Genomic DNA, 22,060 nt, shown 5'->3' with positions numbered 1-22,060 from the left:
CGTCAGCAGCGCTCCGCCAGCACTATACACAGTGCAGGTAGAGCACCGCTTTCCCCTCCTGAGACGCCTGACGGTTTGCCAGAATCTCTTCGAGGCAGTCCGAAAGTCTTTTTCCACGGCCTCTCCGAACTCCTCCCACACCCGAGTTTTTGCTTCAGCCACTGCCCGGGCCGCATTCCGCTTGGCCTGTCGATACCTGTCGGCTGCCTCCGGAGTCCCACAGGCTAACCAAGCCCGATAGGACTCCTTCTTTAGCCTGGTGGCTCCCTTCACCTCTGGTGTCCACCATTTGGTTCGGGGATTACCACCACGGCAGGCACCAACCTTTTATTCCTGTTTTCCATTTATTGTATGATTACATATTCATGCAATTGGGTTCCTCCATAAAGTTCTTCATTATTTTTTATTTCCCATTTTCACAGTAATGCTGTTTTGAAGTTTTAAAATCACAATACTGTATAATGGTACTGATGTAAGAACATTGCATGTAGGGAATGACAGAAAATTATATAAAAACTTCTGATCTGTAAATGTTTATCATTATGATAATTTCAAGTTTATCCATCTTCAAAAGGAAGACCATTAATGACCGACATAATCACACTAAACTTCACAATCACATAAGTAGTGTAGATAAGACACAATCTTATTTGAAGGCAGTGGCAAAGATAGCCTGAAAAGTAATGTTTCTGTCCTGCTTGTCCTCCATTCTAACATCAGTGAAGCCGGAGTCTCTCAGAGCTGCCATGTAGGCCTCTGGGCGCCAGTTTTCCCCTGGCATCACCCCCTTCGCTGCGAATGTAGCCACACGAGAAAGCTTCAGAGTTGTGACCATCAGGGCTCCTGGTTGGATTAAAAAGATGGGGACGTTTAATTTGAGAATCATTATTTAAAGACAACTTTTGGAAATAAATCTGTAAATAAAGTTTGGCTGACTGTCATGGCATTACCTGGCTTCATCACCCGGTGTATTTCGACAGCTCCTTTTCTAAGATCAGGCCAGAAGTAGTAGCAGTTACAGTGAAAGACTTTATCCACAGTGCTGTCTCCGAGAGGCATCGCTGCTACGTCACAGTGGTGGAGGGTCACTTTTTCATTTGCTATAAGTTCCATCATTTGTTTCTTTGCCATCTGTCAGAGACAGAAAAATTACAATATTGCCCTTGATTAGCAGCTATGCTTCTCTTAGGTTTTGGCTGCCTGCTCAGCAGTGCTTGATTTTTATTTATTTTTTAAATAAATATTCACTCGTTACAACCAAGGTATGCAGAAAAACGAACAACACATCAAACGTTAAAGAAGGTGGGCTAGATCACACCAGGTGCAATCGGTTAAGAACAGGACATTGTTCACTAGTAGACACTAATTTGCACGGGCTTGATAGAAGATTAGAAAAACTTTGCACAGACTGATGGTTCATGATTTCTGCTGTGACATTTAGATGGTAGGGCCAGAATCTTGTGTGGAACAACTGCTTAAGAAGTACAGAGTGAAATGCGTCAGCACAATAGTGACCCCCTTGAACTGATTTTAGTCTCATTTTTGTCATATTATATTCCACTGAGTTATTGGTTCTGTTATTAGTTATCTAGCTTAAACTAATGTAAGTCTAATGTAAGCAGCAACAAACCAACCAAGTGACATTAGATTCTCTACTGACACAAGATGGCACTAAACATGTTTTACAAACTTAAAGCACTTATTTCTTAAACCGAGCTGCACAGACAGTGTTACATCTATGCCAGTTTTGGAGAGCAGAGCTCGGTGATCTAAAATAGCCTTTATACGTCAAGTGTTTTATGGCCACTTTAAATGGCCTCCAAAGCCACTGAATCTCAATTTAAGAGGATACCTCTGAGTTATGGTGGAATGGGAAAGTCACTTCAAGGGTGTAGACCTGCCAAATCTGCAGCAACAATGTGATTTATTTTTCCATGACAATATGGACACAAATCAGAGAATTTTTTTCAGCACCATCTATGTCACAGATAATTCAGGGAGCTCTGAAGCTGGTAATGAAGTAATGAAACAGGTGGCCAGTGTGTGTATTTTCTCTGAAATAATGCACTTTAAAAAAGGCTTGCAATGCATCTGCTTTAGCCAGGCTAAAGAGGCCACAACAAAGCTCTGTGCGTTTACAAAACTATTTTTCAAAGACACTCTTTGTCTTTATACCCTTACCTGATGCATATACTCTGAGTAATCCACCCCTATAAGGTGGCCTGTAGGGCCTGTGAGCAGTTTGGCTGCAGACTGTAGACCCAGACCGGGGCCATGGCCCAGCTCCAGCACGGTGTCCCCAGGTTGGATGGCACACAGCTGCACAGCATTCAACTCCAGGACCTGATTGTAAGCTGTGAGAAACTTGCTCACCAACCATCCTGCAAGTGATCGTGTGGGACGGCCCAGCTGTTTCCCCAGTTGTTCAGCCCACATGACTGGGAAGAAAACATTAAATATTTGACTAAAAACTTTCTGCTTTCAGGTTCACCGGTGTTCAATGTGAGGACACACTGTTTAAAATGTTATAAATGGTTTGCTCTAATTCCTTACAATGGCTAGTGTGGCTGAACTTTGCTTATCATTATTTATTGCGCAGTTAATGTTTAATCCGCTGTTTTGTTTTTTTTGTTTTTTTTAAAAAAGCCAAGTAGAAGTTTAAACTTCTACTTGGCTTTTTATTAACATTTTTATTACTGAATAACCAATTAAAGTTGAGCACTTGATTGAAACTGGCAGATTTACAACAGACTCAAGCAAAGTATCGCGCCATACTTTTTCTCCGTTCAGGAGTATTCAAACAGCTGGCACGGTGCCCTAATGCTCATGCAACACCGCAGTTTATAAGCGTACACGACAACATGGCCGCCCTTCTGACTCTCGGTGCCAGTTGCCCGGATAAAGCGCTTACCTACTTTCGTTTACAGTCAACGCTCGTCGGCTCTCAGCCACGCCACTGTTTAGTCTTCCTGGTAGTGGGAGGAGCTTGTGCTTCATCGGCGCACGCGCTGCTCCGTTCTGGGGTGTCCTTCACCTTTTAAGTTATAACACTCTCTCTCTGGTACTTCTTATCATCGACCACTTCCTGTAGTTTTCTTGTATTTTCCAGCCACAGGGGTTACCGCTCATGTATGTATTGCGCAATAGCGAAAAAGAAAGAAAGAAAGAGAAATAAAAAACTATCAAAAAAATAAATAAATAAAACAAAAATAGGTGTCACCCTCCCACCACCCACATTTAATTTATGAACGAGAGCGTCTGTTGCTGTGCTTCTGTAAATGTACTACTGCATGTCTAAACAAGTACAGTCAAAGGTTTTGGAAATGTCTTCTGTCGTTGCTTCCTCCAATCATCCTATTTTGCACACACCCCCCTGCAGGGATTATATTTCTTTCGTTTTCATTTCCCGGAAGGGTCCATTGTGAAAATAGTAGCGTTTAAAAAAAATCTTCGAGAGTATTCGTTTAAAAGTGAGTTTTGTTTGAGACGTGATCCGAAGTTTTTTTTCATTCGTTTTTTAAAAAACCTGCTCGTCTGCTTATGAGGAAATCACTCTATTTTCTGTGCAGTCGAGCAGATTAAAGGACATTTCCATGGAGAGCATTTCCCCGTCACCTTTGATCAAGGTAAGTTAGTCTTTCGGGGGCAAATCTTTTCATGCTGCGTGGTCTAAAACCATAGACCTAGAATCCGATTCAGTTTTTGTTTGAGTTTTCGTGACTTAGTCGTTGGACCGTGACCAGCAGCTGTTGTTTATGAGTGCTCTCTGTTGCTCAGCATTGCTGTTCCAAAAGCTGCTGGGTACTGTGACTATAGCCATTTGTATTGATGTTTTGTAGCAAGAAAACAGTCCTCCATCGATTATACGTGAAAAGCAAGTCAACATTCATCCCACTGTGCATCACTCCCCACCTACCCAAGATCCTTTGGTTAGTCCTCCCACTCAAGAAGACTTGTGGCATCTGCCTGGAAGGCTGAGTGAGTTAATTATCCTCTCTGTTTGACTTATCCTGACACTAGTCTACTTATCTGTTAATGTTAATTGCAGATATAACTGCAAATACACATATGCAGCACCTTCTGCAAGCACATTTGATTTGAAATTATGCATTTATTGTTTCCAGGAATTAACCCATCCCTGTGGGATAAGGATGACGTATCCCTGTGGCTCCACTGGGCTCAGAAGGAGTACTCGCTGCGCCGGCCGGAGAAGGGGCGATTTGAGATGAACGGCAGAGCCTTGTGCCTCCTCACTAAGGAGGACTTCAGGCGCCGCTGCCCCAGCTCAGGTGGACAAGAGTTAAATAGATAGAAGTCACCCGTTTCCGTGGCTGCATTTTCATATGAAATCCTTCATTTTTCTGCAGGTGATGTTCTGTATGAGATCCTTCAGTGTGTGAAGCAGCAGAGGAGGAGTGTGGTATGCGACCCGCCTAACACAACTCCTCCCGTGGCAGCTGGACACCTTCAGGGTCCGGTCGGCTGCCAGGTAATCGCTCACACAGTCCAAGAGCCACAGTCTCCCAAAGTCATTGGAACCCCGGGTGAGTAAAATTAAGGAGTGCATTTATGAATATATATATATACTGCTATACTACAGTTCAGTGTAAAGGCAGACAGATTTATTTGTACACAAGTTGTAGACAAATGGGTAACTCAGAGTGCTTTACATGGGGCAAAAAATAATGCATTAGATCATCAATAGAACTAAAAAGGAAGAAAAAAACTGAGTAGAACTTAAAGAAATTAAAAGAAATTTAGCAGTGTGCTGTGTACAGTAATAAGAGCAAATTCAACAAAAACACACAGGGAGAGAGAAATGTTTTTGTTTAGATTTGAATGTGGCCAGTGATTGGGCACACTGAACATTACCTGTTGGTCTGCATACAGAATAATAGATAAAAGCACCTTTGGTTTGGTTCTCATTAGAGGCCCTGCCTCTTTGTAAAGTTTTAGGAGACTGACAGGATCTTTAGTCTTCAGGAACAATTATATCCACATAAAAACTTGTTTATTCTGGTTGGATCGTGGGTGTGAGTACTTCCTGATCTACCACATCTGCAAACACATCACGTGGGAATCCTTTCTCTTTCCCACTTTTGTTTTACTCTACATGTGAGGACATCCATTGACTTCTTATCCCCAGAATTTAAAGACTGACGCTAATCAGTGTTTGCTTACCCCTAACTGATATGCTTTCCTTTGCTCTATGCTTTTTCTTCACATGTAAGTAATAGTGATTTGCTGGCAAATATGTAATAAACCCTCATTACATAATATTCTTTTGTGATTGGGTACTTTAAAAGATTGACTTCTCTGCAAAAACTGATTTTACATCTCCATATGTCAGATGTGTTAAGCAGTTATCACATAATTTATGATGATAAAGAAATGGAAATGCTGAAGTACCAGAATCATAAAGGGTGTATGACTACACTACACAAAGACACACACCCAAAGACACCCACAAATGTTTGTCAAGCAAAAAACTGTATAATCTTTCCCAGAAAAAAGATGTATTGGTCATTGTTCTGCAGTTTCCTGGAAAAAAGTGATCCTTTAACTCTCAAGTTCAGAACAACGACTTTGTTCTGTGCCCTGTCTGCTAGTAGTAAAACAGTCTTTGTGTTAAACATTAGCTTGTGCTAAGCCTGATATTATAAAATGTTCACGTCGCTGTAAAGTCACTTTTACTTTCACTTTAGCATTTCACATTTCCTCATATTTCTGACTCACAATTTTACCCGCTTTCACCACCGCAGTGTTGGCTGCTGTCGGAGCCACTGTAAACAGCCAGCCAAAATCAGTGTCACCCCTTACAGATCGCCCCATCTGTTACACTTTGTCTGCACCACTCACACAAAATAGTGAGTATTACAAATGGCCATACCAGAAATAAATTGTCCTGCAATTCCTACTGTTTCAGAGGCTTCATTTCTGTGCCTCTCTCTTTGTTGCATTCTGTGTCTGTGTCTCTTAGACGGATCAGCGGGTACCTCCACACTGCACCACAATCAGGATGAGCGTAATCCCCAAACGAAGAACATCATCCCAGAGCCTCTGAACCTCTCCAGTCGAGATAAGCCAAGGAGTCCGCTGCACAAGGCAAATGGTCGCATCCCAGGTATTGTTACAATAATTTGTTGACTATTGTGCTCTTTACTCATGTATTTAATCACAGAAAAAACCGAGCGTTCTCACTCCCGGGGCGTAGCATGCCGACGTTTTGTCACGTCCCGCGGTGTTCATGAGGAACGCGAAAGGTGACCTTCTGCATTCTGATGGTACGCCCCGGGTTATGGCTGAATTCCAGTGGTATGACGGTTCCGTGGTAATATACGTTCCAGCCATGTATTCCAGCCCTAAACCTAACCTTATCCCTAACCCTAACCATAACCTTAACCAGCACAGAAATGGCATGAAATAGTGTTTTCTAAAGCGATTTGAAGAAAATGAACGAACATGTGTAGATTGAGTCCCAACGGTTCTCATGTTTTCTCATTTTTCCGATCTCGTCATGTAGGAACGTGTTGGGTACCCGAAAGCGTAAAATGTTGACGATTTGTCACATAGCGTAAAATATTACGCTTAGGGAGTGAGAACGTGTTGCAAAAAACACATGGAATTGTTAAAACTGTGTCTCTCTAAAAAGTGAAGAAAAAAAAATCTCATACACCATAAACAGCATTTTATATACTATCAGCAAATGCACAGTCACCAATAACATGAACACAGTCAGTTTCCTAGAAACAATTTTAAGTCCAACAATTTGGATTTGTTTGTGAGGTAAAGGGCAAAACAGACACAACATCCTGAAGCAATAACCCAAAAGTGGACCTGCGCTTTAAACATTCAATAGTTGGCTATTTTATTCTTTTGTTATATCTACATGAATGCTCAAAATGATATATTAATGTCAGGCTTACAGGTACAGTTGTGGTGAGAAATTGCCTTTCACTCATCATGGGCATGAATGTCATGGTAATTTGAGCACCCAGTTCTTGTTTTCTAAAGTCATTAAAGATATCTGCTGTACAGTCATTCCTCCTGGAAAAAGAACACGTCAAATAAATCATTAAAAGATTTAAATTACCATGGCATTCATCCACATGATTAATGCATGTACACTTTTGACCACACCATGTATATACATGTTTATTGGAACATGGCACTGAGATTGAGAAATATTTCAAAATACTAAATAGTACTAAATTGAACGTATATTTAATGACAGTAGTGTAAGTTTTGCCAACATGTGTGTTATTACTCTTTTAATCATGGCCAGAGTGCAGGCTGCTGTGGGATTATGTGTATCAGTTGCTTTGTGATGACCGTTACCAAGAATACATTCGATGGGAAGATCCGGACAGCTTGGTTTTCAGGGTGGTGGACCCCAATGGATTGGCACGTCTCTGGGGAAACCACAAGGTGAGTTCCCAGTTCTCTGTGCTTTATCCATCAGGAAAAATGACTACACAGGTGGAGAGAAAAAACAAAACAAAACAGAAAAAAGCAGGGAACATTGGGGAATAGTGAATCATGTAGTGCATGACTTGCATGACTAATGATGCATGATCTCTGTTTACAGAACCGAGAAAATATGACCTATGAGAAAATGTCCCGGGCTTTACGGCATTACTACAAACTGAACATTATCAAAAAAGAAAGAGGACAAAAACTCCTTTTCAGGTCTCTACTCCTTTCTTTGTCATCCCCTTTCTATTTTTCTCTTAAATAACATTCAAACTCATCCTTCCTGCCTGTTCGTTGCCTCCATTCAGGTTTCTGAAACTCCCTCAAGATATCAGGAAACAGCAGGTCGAGGCTCCCAGCCCCCTGGAGCACACTCCACCTCACGATGGCGACTTCCCGGACTCCAGTCCTACACAAGAGTTCTCTGAAGACCATTTTGAGGTTTCCCCTGATCGGACGTCTCCACAGCCTCCTCCGACTGGTACACCAGTGAGATAGAATAAAACCGTGGATCATGTATAGCAACATGGCTCTTACCGAATAAAATAGCAGGTTGTAATATATTTATCTTGTGGTTTGAGCTTTCAGGGGAGGAAAAAAATGCATGTACAGTCTGAAAAAACACAGTTGTGTTGTTTACTGTGAGATTTTTTTAATTTTTTTTTTGTCTGAATCAATGTGTGTATAACTGTGATCTGGGTAAACACTAATATTAAGAGTGAGGAAAACTGTGAAATGAATCACAGAATTATCCAGCCAGCAAAATAATCTTCAAGACTTAAAATTATCTGCTTTGTTCAATATAATCACGTAACAGATGAGACTTATTTTTATAAACTTTACAGGTCTTGCAGCTATGGGTTGGAAATGACAGTCCAATAACAGGTTAATAAGAGTTTAATAACAGAAAGGATACATAAGAGAGGATAAATAACTGTTTTTGTTTTGAATGCTGGTTAATATGCAAGCTTATTTCCACCACTGGAAAACAATTGCCATCAATAAGTCAAAATGTCAGGTTATTATCTCCCATTTTTTGGTACGGTATCTGAAAATTTCAGCTTACTCAGAAGTAATATCTTAAAATCTTCAGCGTAGTTCAGAATGGGATTTTTACAAATTGTTATTATTTTTCAGTGGTAGAAAGCAGCTTTTTCTACCCGTAGGTTAAGTATTTGGTGTTTCATTGTCTGTGTGTGTGAAAAGTTTGCATTGAACTTGCTTTGGAAAAATAAATATTTTATAACGCGTATAAATATAATACTAATTGTGTGGTTTTTTTAAACAAACAAACAGACAAGCCACAAAAAATGAGTCATGAACTTGGCATGCTTCAAAAGCTGATTATTCAATTATGTTGAATATTGCAATATTTAAATACTGTATCAGAACATATCCTTTCATATAAATGTTTTGCTGAGATGAAAATTATAAGTTAACTTCTTATGACAAGACAAACGTCAGGACAAAAATAGATAGTTGTTAAACAATTGAAACATTCACTCTTGACAGTTGAATGGTCTGAATTTTACCAGCAGGGGGTGCTGTTGTCAATCTAATAGGATTTACAATTCAATCATTCAAACACTCCTATTTTCTACAGTGGTTTAGCTAGCTTTTGAATATTTTTAGTCTTAAGAAAAAGACAAAAAGTCACCACATGTTATAAGATAGGCAGGCCTTAAACAAGACTGGCTGAGCCATGGCTGATTTACTCGTCATCTGCGGATGCTCATCTTTTACTACACCCATCTTTGACAATGCAATTTTTACAGTTATGGGCCTAAAAACATTTTGACCTATTAGGTATAATAACTCTGTTCAGTTGGAGCTTGTAAGCTTGTGTAGAGTGTTTCACAGGCTTTTCTAAAAAGGCATCTTACATATCCATCTAAACTCTGTCAGTTTGATGTTAATTAAACAGATTAGACAGATGGCAGCACAGAAATAGGAATAGACTGTAAACTGACATTTCAGCTTTTTTTTGTTCCCACCTGAATGCAAATCAGTTCGATAATTTACTTATTCAACATGTCGATTTTATCCGAATAGTATAAAAGCCGAATCTGTTTCATTTAGCTTAAGTTCATTTGAAACTGTCCAGGTAGATGGCATGGTTTGAGCAAAATATCAGAGCAGCTTACGTTACATCATGGTTTTCCTTCAGTGTCTCCTCTAATATCCAACACAGCAAAAATAAGTCAGCTTTGCTTAAAAAAAAATGCATGTAAACTCAGAGGAACCAAGTAAAGTTAAGAAAGTTAGAAAAGCTAGTTTATTATTGGTGTATAATGCTTAATGAGGTACACAACACACGCACACCAAATTAATTTAATTTTTAGAAAGTCAGTAGCCTACTTGCAGACAATAGTAACATTATCTGTCAGGAGTCAGAGATCTCATGTGACTCCTGTCTCCAACAGGCAGCACTGCATGACGTAAAGATCAGGCGGAAGCCAGTAATTGCTACAGGAGCCTGGGTCATGCTAAATCACTGTTTCCAACTTTAGAAACCACACCACATTCACAACCAAGTGTTAACACGACTGAAGTAAAGATCACAACTCGACAAAATGAGTGTTTTAGTCTTAGAGATTAACAGTCCCATTAGTCTCCAGTGGAGAACCTTCTACACTCTGAAATATCAGTCAAGTAATTATAAGTTAAATATTGAGTATCACTCCTATATATGATACTGATAAAGAGAAGAATGCATCGCAGAAGCGTTTTATTTGCAATAGCTGGTAGTTTATCAGTTTATGTGCACTCAGTAAAACTTTCCACCTTCTCTCATCTTGTTTAAAGTGTTTTTTATTCAAATAGTATATGATATGTGAAAGTATTTTGGTTTATGCATTGCAACCATGGAGCTACACAACCTCCCAACATTAGAAATCCTTATTTTACCCCCTGTTCACATGAGCATGACCAACACGCTATGTCTAATTGCGATGGATTTAAAAACACTGACTGTGAAACCCTCTCCCAAGATCTGAGTGGATAGTTCATCTAAGTTCGCCTTAGCTTGTTCTCCTTTTTTAAAAAAAAAAAAAAGTTTTTCGCCATTTACAATATTTAAACAGATCATTGAAAAACCTTAGAAAATGACCCCTGGAGTTTCCAGTTGTCAGTACACTGAAGGTCCTCAATCCATCTCCTTTTCTGGATCAGGCTTCCTGGCCACCTACCAGTTAGGAGTCGCCCAGTGCTTCCTACATTATGCACCTTGGATACTACACTCCGCACCTAGTGTCCTTGGCTCATCGGCTGGATCTCTGGTAGCAGCTGCTGTGGTTTGTGAAATGAATCTAAGTAAGTGACTCTTTCGTCTTTATGTTCTGCAATGACGTCTGTTGGATGTATTTGTTACACATTTATTCCCCCAATCCTCTAATTTACAGTTACCATTCGGGATGAGATGATTCATTTTGCCAAGAAAGTGAAGTCTTTTACCCTTGGACCACTTAACCCCTCAATCAATTTTTTTCACTGGCTGGAATGTATTTTAAACAAGCATCTTCCGTCTAATGCGCACCAACTGGCCAACGGTCGCCTTGCTGTCACCATGACCCGTCTGACAGATGGTGAGCAAATTCTCATGTCTGACTTTGACTCCAAAGAAGATGTAGTACAGGTAAGTTTGCTCTACTGTTTTGGAGCTCAGAAATAAGAAATCAGGTAAGAAACAAACTTTATAACCATGTTGACTAAAAACTGTTGTGTGCTGTGTTCAGGCGCTGCTTTGTAGCTGTTTTTTGCCTGGTTACTGTGGTTTGGTACCTCCATCATTCAAAGGAGTAGTGAGTATTTGGTGGCCTCACAAATTCCCTCCACGCACCTTGTGAGCCTGTTTTCTAAATAAAAATCCCAAATGTTAATCTCTGCTGCAGTTCTATTTGGATGGTGGCTTAAGCGGCATTCAGCCTATAGCACCTGGATCCTCCAGTCGCACATTGACCGTATGCCCATTTTCTGGAGAGAGTGACATCTGCCCTGGCGACGCACCATGTGGGCTGGACATTGTAACGCATGGTGCCACTTTCAAGGGCAATTTGGACAACAGCTTCAGATTCATCAATGCCCTTTACCCAATGACTTTGGAGGTCAGACCCAAACTATATCTCGCCATATCCTATACTGTCTGTATCCTCATCTCTATTCTCAGTCTATTATTGTGTAATAGTAGCAGTTTGTGTTTAACATTTTTAGAAATGTACCACTGGAAATTAAACATTAAATTACAAAACATTACATAGTTTTTGATCTTTTATTTCATTGTGTCACATTTAATTATGTTTATGTCATTTTTCCCCCTCCAGAATATGGAGGAAGCCTTCCACAGTGGCTACAAAGATGCTGTTCATTTCCTTCAGAGTAATGGTGAGTCAGGTGCTAGTCAGAGTTAAAAACAAACAAACAAACAAACAAACAAACAAACAAACTAAAAGTTTTTCTTGGCTAAACTTAATCTACCTAACTTTCTCTTTAATTCCTTTCTCTCATGTTCAAAAGTATCCCAAGGGCCACTTAGCGTTAATCAAACTATCACATGGCTTCATCTGGAAACCATGGAAGATGAAGAGGAGAAGAAGAAGCTGGAAAACGGGACCACCAAACTGACATCTTTTATAGACAACGGAAGCATTCAGATGAGCAACTCTACTACACAGGAAGCTGCACAATATCCTCCTCTCCATTTTGATACGGTGAAAAATGGTATGTTTTGAACACACTCACAGGCACAAATATTACTAACAGAGAAATAGCAATTTTATAGCAATGTAAATGAAATCTGACATTGGTCAGTTTATCAATGTGATGTCAACAGAACGATGAATGATTTAGTAGAACGAAATTGAAACAAAACATTCATATTGTTCCACTTTGCCTTTGCAAAACTATCTTTGTTCCCGTCTGCCTTTCAGTGTTGCTGGGCAATGTGATGACTTATCTGAACATGTTTGGACTCCCTGCAAGAATCCTGTCCTACCTGCTCCTGCCCCTCATGCTGTCTTATTATGCTGTACTGCAGAACAGGGACAGGTAATGAATACACTGAACACAACACAGGCAGGCAGCAGAAATTTTGTGTGCTCTGAAGCTCTGAAACTCTCTGTGTTTTTGTTTGATAAACAAAAAAGAAAGAAAAAAGCTCAGTCTTTTCACTAATGACCATAAAATTTCTGTGATGATGTAATCATCATGAGGTTGCTGGATAATTCCAGGAAACGGCTGCTAACTCTTGGCAAAGATGTAGATGGTGACACAATTCTGTAATTCCTATTTTTGTGCAGAGACGTAATGTGGTAATGTTCTTATACTGTTATTCTCTTATACCTTTTAGAATTACTGATAGCAGTGCTTTCCATTGTTTATCATTATGCAGCACTACATTAGCTGCAACCTGCAGCTATTTACTTAGCTTCTTTTTGTTTTTAGAATGACTGATCTCAGCTCACCTAACGTTCTGGAAGGAAATAAATAAGTCCCAGATTGTCAGACTATTGCCTTAAACAGAGGCAGCATCTCTGCAACACATCCTAATCATCCCAATACAGCACGACAACCAGCACCTACATCTCAGACTGTACAGACTGAAGTTAGCATGTTAAAAATTAAAGTTCATGACAGTACAGTTAGAGAAGATTGAACAAGGAGTTTTTTTCTAATAGTTGAGAAGGCTTATTCTCTCCAAAAAGAAGATTGCAGCATGCCTTAAGTTTACAAAGTTGCATCTGTAAAAAAACAAGACATCTGGAACACTGTGGAGAGACAAGATCAACATGGGGATGTTGGATTAAATGCCCTGCACCATATTTAGAGAAAACCAAACAGAGCATATCAGCACAAACACCCCATACAAACTGGTTCTGCCAGAGTTTCGCTTCCCACTGTCTCCAGTGTAGAGCGCCTTGAGACAGTTATTGTTGTTTTTTGGCACTATATAGATACACTTTAATTGAATTGAAGAAATCTTGTAAAGAAAATGGGCCTAAATTCCTACACAATGATGTGAAAGACTGATTAGTCATACACAAAAAGCTCTTGCTGTTAAAGGTGTGCTTAGTTTTCTTAGTTTTTTGCTAAATCAATAATTACACATTGTAATGTGTCATGTCTTATTATTCATCTGAGGCTGTATTTATCTCATTTTAAATTCTGGTGAGGACCAGATGATATTTCCTAATATGTAAAGCCTCACAATTAAAGACAGTGTATTTTCTTTTTCACATCACTGTACTTGTAGTTTGTTATTTAGATTTTATGGCTTCATTAACATCTGTTATGCAGATGCAATCACTGTGACCTCTCTATTTCCACCAGGCTGGAGTTGTTGTTCAAGCAGATGCCTGAGTTTCTTCTTTTGACTTGGCACACCATGAGAGTTTTCACCTTTTTCTTTTTCGAAGGAATGGTCTCTACCTTCAAGAAGAATATAAATGAAAAGTAAGATGGCATCTCTTATCTTAAATTATTACACTGTTTATTGCGTATAGGATTTATATAGAATTAGTTTTCAATCTCAAGTATTTTAGTCAAACTCAACTGAGCTTGAATATCTGTGTTTTAGCATCATGCCGGTCATCCGGGCGCTGTGGCAGAAAGATCAGGCACAGTCTGAGGCATCACAAGGCCGGAGGCAGCCATCATCTTGCAATGAATTTTCTTCACATTCAGAGAATGCCAGTCAAAAATCGTCTCAGGTTTACAAGAAACCAAAATAACAGTCTTTGTCAAATACTGATGTAAACAAGTGAAGTGCATCTTTGTACACTTAATGAAACATATTTTGTGAAGTGAAGCCTGTGTGAGTGCAGATTTCCATTTAACATGTTTTAAAGTGTTGAAGGTTGAGTTTAGAGGCTTGTAATTTACAAAAGCTGAGTAAAATATCTGTATCTATGTTTTCATACTTTTGAAATTGTATTGCTGAGGCAGTGGAGTGCAGACCTTCACCGAGGTGGTAGTTTTGTCATTATTGGTTCTTTAATACTCAACATTGTGCTGGATGTAGAATTCTTTAAAGAATTTATGAAGAATTTATGAAACCAACCAGTCAAACAAATCTATACCTGAAGGTGTTTGACCTGAAGATGGTATAATGTAAAAGGTAATTGAAAGGTGGTAATTAACCCTTCAGAATCACTTTAATTTCCTTGGAGAACATTATAACTACAATCTTTAAAATACACTATGGTTAAGCTCTTCTAGAAAAAAGTCAACACGGCTTACTCTTCAAAGAAATTAATGAAATGTTTTATAGTTTAAAGTAATTTTTAATACCTAAGCACAAAATGTGACAGAAATGCATATGCAAGTGTTTATGGCATGTCTGAAAATCAAAAAAATGCTCCTGTTTTTCTACAGTAAGTGCTCTTTCAGAGTTTAAAAATCAGAACATCACTGACAAAAACACTCATGGTTAAGAATTTAGCTGCAGGGTGACGGTTAGTCCTGTGATGAGCTGTTACAAAATAGGGCTCTTTCATTTCTCAGCCTTTTCAGGGTAATCGTTACCTCACTATCATTTTACATCGATTCGGTGGTGAGTCTCAGTTGCCTATGGTGTGTCTTCATTTCATTTCCAGACCCAGCTGCTTAAAGATCAAGGAATTCTGGGAAAGGGCACAAATACTAATGTGTGACATGGCAAGCTTGCTGTCGAAGGAGCAGAAACCTACTTTCTAAGGCTTATTTGCCTTTTATCAAGTCTTTGTGTTGCTTTTCTAAAATTTAGCTGTTAATAGCTCCTGTCTTCTAGTCTATTCTTGATGCTTTTGGTTTCATTTGAGCAGCCTGTTGCTATAAATTAGGCTATATTCAGTTGTAGCCTCAGTACCTTCTTCATGTTTGATGCTTTTCTGCTTAATGACATTTACAGTATAAAATAAAGTAGTTTTTTTTAAATGATATTGTGTTTGAAAAATAGCTTTTATTCCAAACTACAAAATCCAGCAGGATTTTATCTCAGTTGCTGAAATGTGAATCACATCACATGCATGTGCCTGCTGCATCTGCTTTTTCATGCTGTTGGGGAAAGAGAACAGTTTATTTTTAAATAGCCCAGATACATTCTATACTTTTACTTTATTTTTATTGTTTTTACAGAGGCCACAGAGATGACAGAAAAACACATCAGTGGTGTCTAGACAGGCTTAAATCAGGGGTGTGGCTTTATTAACGAAAGTACACCGCATTCTCGGGTGACCATCTAATCCACCTTTCACACTCCTGTCTGAATGGTAACATGTGTTGACACAGAGAGGAACAGATGATTTTGATCTCTCAGTTCCATGTCCTTTTTCATACAGATGGCCTGCTACCTGCAGAGAGATCCTCTTATATAATAAATGTGGATGGATGATACAGATAACACACACATCTGGTGCTGTTCCGCATCAGCCACTGATCCAGCCAGTCAACTGGCAGTAAGCTGGCTTTGCAAAGAAAGAAAGATGCCCTTGCTGGTTTTTCAGTTTTTGAGAGTATGTGGCAGACTTGTCATATAAAGACAACATGGGATAAAGGTTGGAAATACATAAGTTCTTTTTTTTGTGTACTTTTAATGTTAAATTAAAAAAACTTATGCCAAACTAGGTCATAACGTAATGCAGAATGAGATTCATCCTCTGTCAGGATACAATATGTAAAAAATGTAACAGCATTCTCAAAAAAATAAAATAAAATTGATGGATGCATTTTCTATCGGGCCCTGAGTTATATATTGTTGTTTTTTTTTTTGTTTTAACTGGGTGCTTACTCGTCAAACCCTCTGCTCAAAAGCAATAAAAAAATTAGGACTGACATCAGTAAAACTGAGTTCACATTACTCACTGCCTCTTTAACGACGATATCTCTAAAAGTACATTACTTCTTCAGTAATCTGCAACACAGTGATTATAGTGTTTGCTACGTGAGGAGAGGAATAATTGATTCTAGGTTTTTGCTTCTTTCTGAAATTTCTGTCACTGATAAAATGCTGCAGAGACACATCTGGAGGTTGACTTATTTTTTAATGATAGTCTTAATGCTTTCTTGTTTCTTGAGATGATGAAAATGGGTTTTGACAAATACTGCCTTAAAGGTATAGGTGATCTCCATCTGGTTCTCTATGCTATTAAAGCACACATGCACAGATAAACACAACGTCAAACCAAGAAAAACACATCAGATATGTCTCTCTCAGTAAAAATATGTATCGAGTGTTTGTGTGAGAGTTTATGCTTGTTTATCTTTGCCCAGTGTCGCTGAATAAAACAATTCTATAAACAAAAGTGAGCCAAAATCTCTCCTCAAGTAAATACAAAAAAAGCATTTTTAAAATTATGATTTCATTTATTAAGGAAAAAGCTCTCCATATATCTACCTGGCCCCATGTGAAAAAGTAGTTGCCCCCTAACGCTAATAACTGGTTGTGCCACCCTTGCCAGCAAGAACTGCAATCAAGTGTTTGCAGTAACTAGCAATAAGTCTTTCATATCACTTTGAGTCTACTCTTCTTTGAAGGATTGTTTTAATTCATCCACACAGGAGGGTTTTCAAGTATGAACGACCTATTTAAAGTCAGGCTAAAGCATCTAAACTGTTGCTTTGAGTCATTCGGAGATAGATTTTCTGCTGTGTTTCAGATCATCGTCCTGCTGCAAAACCCAAGTCTGCTTGAGCTGCTTAGGGTACGAGCATTATCAGCATCTACGTAACTCTTGGAAATTGTTTGAATTACACTTTCATCATTAAAAATTATATATAATTTATGTGTAGTAAATAAAAAAAATGTGGCTGTAACTGACCTCTACATCTTCTGAATTTAGAGCCTGGATGACTAGACTGAAGAAAAGTGTCTTATTTTTGCTTATGAACAACACTAAGGAATGCCATTTCCTGGTAAAGCAGAATAGTAGTTTCCTGTTTGCCCTGTCTGACCCTTAGATCTTAAACTTCATCTAATCATCCTTTTTAATGTAGGTTTTTCCTGGTGACTATTGCATGTGTGTAGTGCCTCCAGTTTAGGGATTTTTGTCCTCAATGTCTAAATGAGGATCTGTGTAATTTCAACAATCAAATGCTTTGATTTATTTATTTTATTATTATTATTATTATTTGCCTGTCATATCTGGCACTGTAGCAATCAGAAATATTGTCCTAAGGCCAAGAAAAATGCCCAACAGATTTATTTTCCCAATTGGACCATCATGGCTTTTGCTATACTGGTCCACTTGATTGTCATAGTTTATTTGATCTTTATTATTATTGTATTTTTATTTTAAGTCAATACAATCAGAAGGGACAGGACCAGAGGAAAGAGAAAGAAGAAGGAAAGAGAAGTTGGTAAGAGAGTTAACAGAAGGAGAGGAGAAAAAATAGAGGAGAAGAGGGATAGAGAGAGGACAGACACTAAAAATCAGCTTGATCACCTGCTGAAAAAAAGACACAAGCAAAAAGAAGACAACACAGTAGGGAAACCACAGCAACAATGAACATAACAGTAATAATAAATAATTAATAAATATTATTATTTAAATAAATGTAAATAAATTGAATATAAATAAATAATAAATATTGAATGTTACTGAGCAGCATACAGTACTAATAATGCATGATATGTTTAGATGCAGCAGCCAACCCAGACAGTATGTGTTTGTGGGTATCTGTTTGTACACCTGTGTGCGCGAGCTCGTTCCTATTCATAAAGTTCTCCATATAAGTGTCTAATAGTAGGTGTAGCCCTGGCCCCCAGGACATGAAGCAGGCATGGACGAGATCCAGGCCCCAGACATCTTGATGCCCCCCAGAGCACGAGAGCCCAAGGAGGACCACCGCAGAGGCAATCGTGCATCCCAACTAGAAAAGAGCAGAGGAGTGCCTTGGACGGGCATCCCCCAGCAGCCATGGTGCAGAAGTCACAGGGCTACGCCAGAGCAGACCGAGCCCTGGGCCCAGAGGTCCAAGATCTGAGGGGCCCCCACACTCAAGGGGTCCAACTGCGCTGAGGGGACTTGGTCAGCTTTGATTTTTGTGGTTAGAAAATCTGATGATAGTTGATAATAGTTAGTAGTTATTTTAAAATAAAACAGATTATGTGGTGTCACCATTCTAAATCTGTAGCAACCCTGTTTATTGTATCAGAAAAACCAGTGAAATGAATATCAAAGTATTATCTACTGTTTAATATGGCCTCATGTGTGAGACATAAATAACAAGAGCCAACTGCTGTGTATTTCATGACTGGATGTAGTGAACCACTGTTGTGTTCTGAAATTGTTGCACAAGAAGGTGGTTTAACCACCGTTCTCGTGTTACCGCCTCATGACTGGCAGATAAGCACAGTGGAAACTCTTCACAGATGAGATGATTGTATCCATGCTGATGTTTTCATGCTGTTATTCCCCCCTGTCCTCCCCAACCCCATCCAGAACATGATGCTTCCCTCTGCACAGTTGAATAAATTCCGCCTGTTGTGTTGGCCTTAGGTGATCCAGCTAACCAAAATGAAAACAGGGTTTTGATTTTGCATGCAGCGTTGCATTCTGCTGGTGCCTGAAATTGAACTTTTTATTCACAAGTCGTTTTTGATTACTTTCTACATAAACCCATTTCTACACAGGCTTGCCTTGTTAATGGTTTAATGTTTGACATTTATCTCATTAAACTCCATTTATACCATCTGACAATTTTTAATAGAAAACAAAACAAAACAAGACATTTCGTTATAGCTGTAAGGCTTTGTTGCCACTTTTAACAGAATCAGTGTATCTTTTTTTCTTTTTAGTTGCTTCTTCTTCTTTGTGATTTGCAAAGATGTGAAAATAAATATCATATTAACAAAAGATACCTTACTGTCCTGGCAATGCAGACAAACATCACTTTGTGTGTAGAATTAAATACCCATTCCCGCTACTTTCACCTTTGCACAGTGGAAACACCAGTTCTAATCAAAACTGTGAAAATGGAGAGGAAAATAAATAATACAGTTTGAGGTGTATACACACCATGACAGCAGGATCATTATGGATGAAAGCACGCACACACACACATGAACACACACACACTGAAGTTCAGAAGAGGGACACACCAGTCTGAACAGAAATTCTCTCTCCCATGTGTCACACAAACTCTGTCTCCAACCTACGCTCATTGTGCCCTCCTCTGTCTTCTGTCATCTATCTCGCTCCGTTTATCTCTCACTCAGTTGTGGAATTTTCCATCAAAGCAGCTCGTTAATGATGGAGCACCCTCATGCATCTTTAAGCATTTGACAGGGATCTTCCACTGTGCAGCTTCAGCCAAATGCTCACACAAAATCACACACACTGAAACCACTTTTTCCTTTATTTAATGTTTTATTTTTTTTTGATAAAAGTCAACAATGTAGCTACTTCGTTTTCACTCTACAATAACAATAGAACATGAAAAACAAAACCAGGCCCAATCCTCATTTGATGCTTAAATGTTTAAAAGTTATGTGATTCAGTACATATGTTTGTGGGTATTTACAACTGTTTAGAGCCACGTGAATGAAATCCTGTCAGAGATTTACATCGTGTGTGTAAATGTAGACAAACTCCTGCTGTCACCTCCACCTCCACGATGACAAGTGTTGAGGCAAAAAAACAAAGCGCTCCCTGAGCCAGTCACTCAAAATGTTATTTTCGCTGTATCTGAATTGACCTGACTGTTGATGGCTGCTGCCATCATTATGTTTTCAAATTCTACTGTATTCCTATCTTGCATACATGTGTGTGGTGTCCTCTGTACATGCATAGGACAGTGAAATATTTATGCTTTTTTGAGGTTTTCACATAAGTATAACTGATTTTATGATGGCCACAAACAAACAAAATAAAATAGACTAGTTATACATTATAAAAACCACACATTATTGAAAGGACATTCTTTTAGGATAGTTTTGAGGGGAGAGTGAGAACCAAGAATTCAAAGAAAAAAAAAAGAGGAGACCGTCGTGTCTTTATGAAACGTAAAAAAGTTTCAGATGCCATGGTTTGACATTTGTAAATTTATATATTATTCAATATATATGTTTCTACAACAAATCCTGAAGGTAATCTGGAAGTATCTTTTACTCTGTTTGGGTAACCCCTTGGATTATATTACCAATTACAATTTTGATGAGGTATCTAGTGTCTGTAATGGAACACAATTTTAGAAACCTAACCAACCTTGCCAGGGATGTAGTCGGATTGACTGGATGTTGTTAAAACCCCACTCCAAGAGAAAATGGGACACACACAAACACATGCCAACACAAACACATTCTGGATAAATAAGCAGTAGGATTAATATCAAAAGCTGTTATTACTTCTAGCTGATTTGATGGCTGATATTTTGATTTAGCATTTTAGATGGGTAAGTCCTCTTCAAATTTCTCTCGCAATCCATGTTAGCGATAAGGCTCAACTGTGTTACTAGTGAAAATACAGCTGTTGCAGCTTAGAGACCTGAACCGTCATCAAAGACAACATTGATGTATTTGTATGAAGGCCTCCTCTTAATCTGTTAAACAAGGATAGGAAATTGGTGATATGAATGAGGAAAGTAACAGGCACCAAACCAGTTCCACTGTATATCTGTTTAACTGACAACAATAAAAACAACTCTTAATTGGCATAAAGAACTGCAAAGTATGTAAACCTGACAGTCAGATTAAAATCATTTCACTTAAATGCAAGTATGAAAACACAAACTTTATTTTTGATGCTTCTCTTTATAGTTTCTCTTGTGCGATTAAAGACTTGTGCTATTTTTTGATCCTCTGAATCTAACAGGCATTGCTGTGCCTATAAAAGTCATCATAGTTTACATTTAAATATAACATAAAAGTGCAACTGTTTCATGTGAAATTTTAACTTCTTTTAGTGGAAAAAGAACAGGTAGGTACTAACTAATAATAGATATAACACATGGCATTGCAATGATCTAAAAAATGATGTGGTTTACTGTCCAATTGTCTATACTAACAGACCATCCAAGCTCCATGTTGCACTCCAATGTGTTGAATGAAATTCTAATATTTTATTTTTTATATCACTTAGCAGGTATTTGATGCACACATTCAAAACAAGCAAAAGAAAGCAACAACAACAACAAAAAACAACCTGTAAAAATACAATACAATGTGCCATTTTTAAATTAGGGAATTTTCTGTATTATTTTTTTAAGGATTTTTTTTTTAGTGAAGTTTCTTTAACAGACAGATTTGCATGTCGTTAATGTGACATGTCATCCACCGCCTTTGTGATAATAATAATTAGATTTTTATAGCATCTTTCAAGAAAGAAAAAAATAAACAGGAGTTTAATGGACAAAAGTTACTCCTGTTGCATACTACATGATGAATGTAGTAACCTTTGTTCATAAAAAAGGACTTGATAACTACAATGTGCTAAAGTTCATCACAATTCTGACTTTTATTAGCTTAATGTTGTTCTTCTTGAAATTCTAATTATTGTTTGATTTCCATTGTGTGTGTGTGTGTGTCTGTATGGGTTCTTACTATTTTGGTGGGGACAAAAATCTGAAATTTACTATACTGGTGAGGACCAAAATCCAGGCCCCCCCACAGGGTTGA

General features: G+C 38.5%; 3 protein-coding genes across 4 annotated transcripts; 2 read left to right on the top strand and 1 right to left on the bottom strand.

The window, feature by feature from the left end:
• Positions 1 to 384: 384 nt before the first annotated feature.
• Positions 385 to 3,095, bottom strand: zgc:194242 (uncharacterized methyltransferase YdaC). Of its 2 annotated transcripts, none has more exons than XM_013273180.3 (4): positions 2,916 to 3,095; positions 2,182 to 2,438; positions 951 to 1,131; positions 385 to 843 (listed from the first exon to the last, which is right to left on the bottom strand). In XM_013273180.3, the coding sequence occupies exons 1-4, from the start codon at positions 2,995 to 2,997 to the stop codon at positions 647 to 649; spliced, it is 717 nt and encodes a 238-aa protein (XP_013128634.1). In that variant the 5' UTR covers positions 2,998 to 3,095; the 3' UTR covers positions 385 to 646. The 2 variants fall into 2 exon arrangements, with proteins under 2 accessions (XP_013128634.1, XP_005478067.1); XM_005478010.2 differs by having other exon boundaries at positions 2,912 to 3,051.
• Positions 3,096 to 3,157: 62 nt separating this feature from the next.
• Positions 3,158 to 8,734, top strand: etv7 (ETS variant transcription factor 7). The gene is made up of 10 exons (XM_013273179.3): positions 3,158 to 3,470; positions 3,570 to 3,626; positions 3,840 to 3,978; positions 4,125 to 4,289; positions 4,368 to 4,544; positions 5,763 to 5,867; positions 5,981 to 6,124; positions 7,286 to 7,428; positions 7,589 to 7,689; positions 7,782 to 8,734. The coding sequence occupies exons 2-10, from the start codon at positions 3,594 to 3,596 to the stop codon at positions 7,969 to 7,971; spliced, it is 1,197 nt and encodes a 398-aa protein (XP_013128633.1). The 5' UTR covers positions 3,158 to 3,470; positions 3,570 to 3,593; the 3' UTR covers positions 7,972 to 8,734.
• Positions 8,735 to 10,386: 1,652 nt separating this feature from the next.
• On the top strand, positions 10,387 to 16,128 carry pnpla1 (patatin-like phospholipase domain containing 1). The gene is made up of 9 exons (XM_005478009.4): positions 10,387 to 10,785; positions 10,875 to 11,107; positions 11,208 to 11,273; positions 11,364 to 11,576; positions 11,793 to 11,853; positions 11,986 to 12,189; positions 12,399 to 12,516; positions 13,798 to 13,920; positions 14,045 to 16,128. The coding sequence occupies exons 1-9, from the start codon at positions 10,578 to 10,580 to the stop codon at positions 14,196 to 14,198; spliced, it is 1,380 nt and encodes a 459-aa protein (XP_005478066.1). The 5' UTR covers positions 10,387 to 10,577; the 3' UTR covers positions 14,199 to 16,128.
• Positions 16,129 to 22,060: the final 5,932 nt, after the last annotated feature.

The sequence above is a fragment of the Oreochromis niloticus genome, linkage group LG20 (assembly GCF_001858045.2).
Source record: "Oreochromis niloticus isolate F11D_XX linkage group LG20, O_niloticus_UMD_NMBU, whole genome shotgun sequence".
Classification (NCBI taxonomy): Eukaryota; Metazoa; Chordata; class Actinopteri; order Cichliformes; family Cichlidae; genus Oreochromis; species Oreochromis niloticus.
Note: the sequence above shows the minus strand (reverse complement) of the source record. Positions and strands in the feature narration are given on the sequence as shown.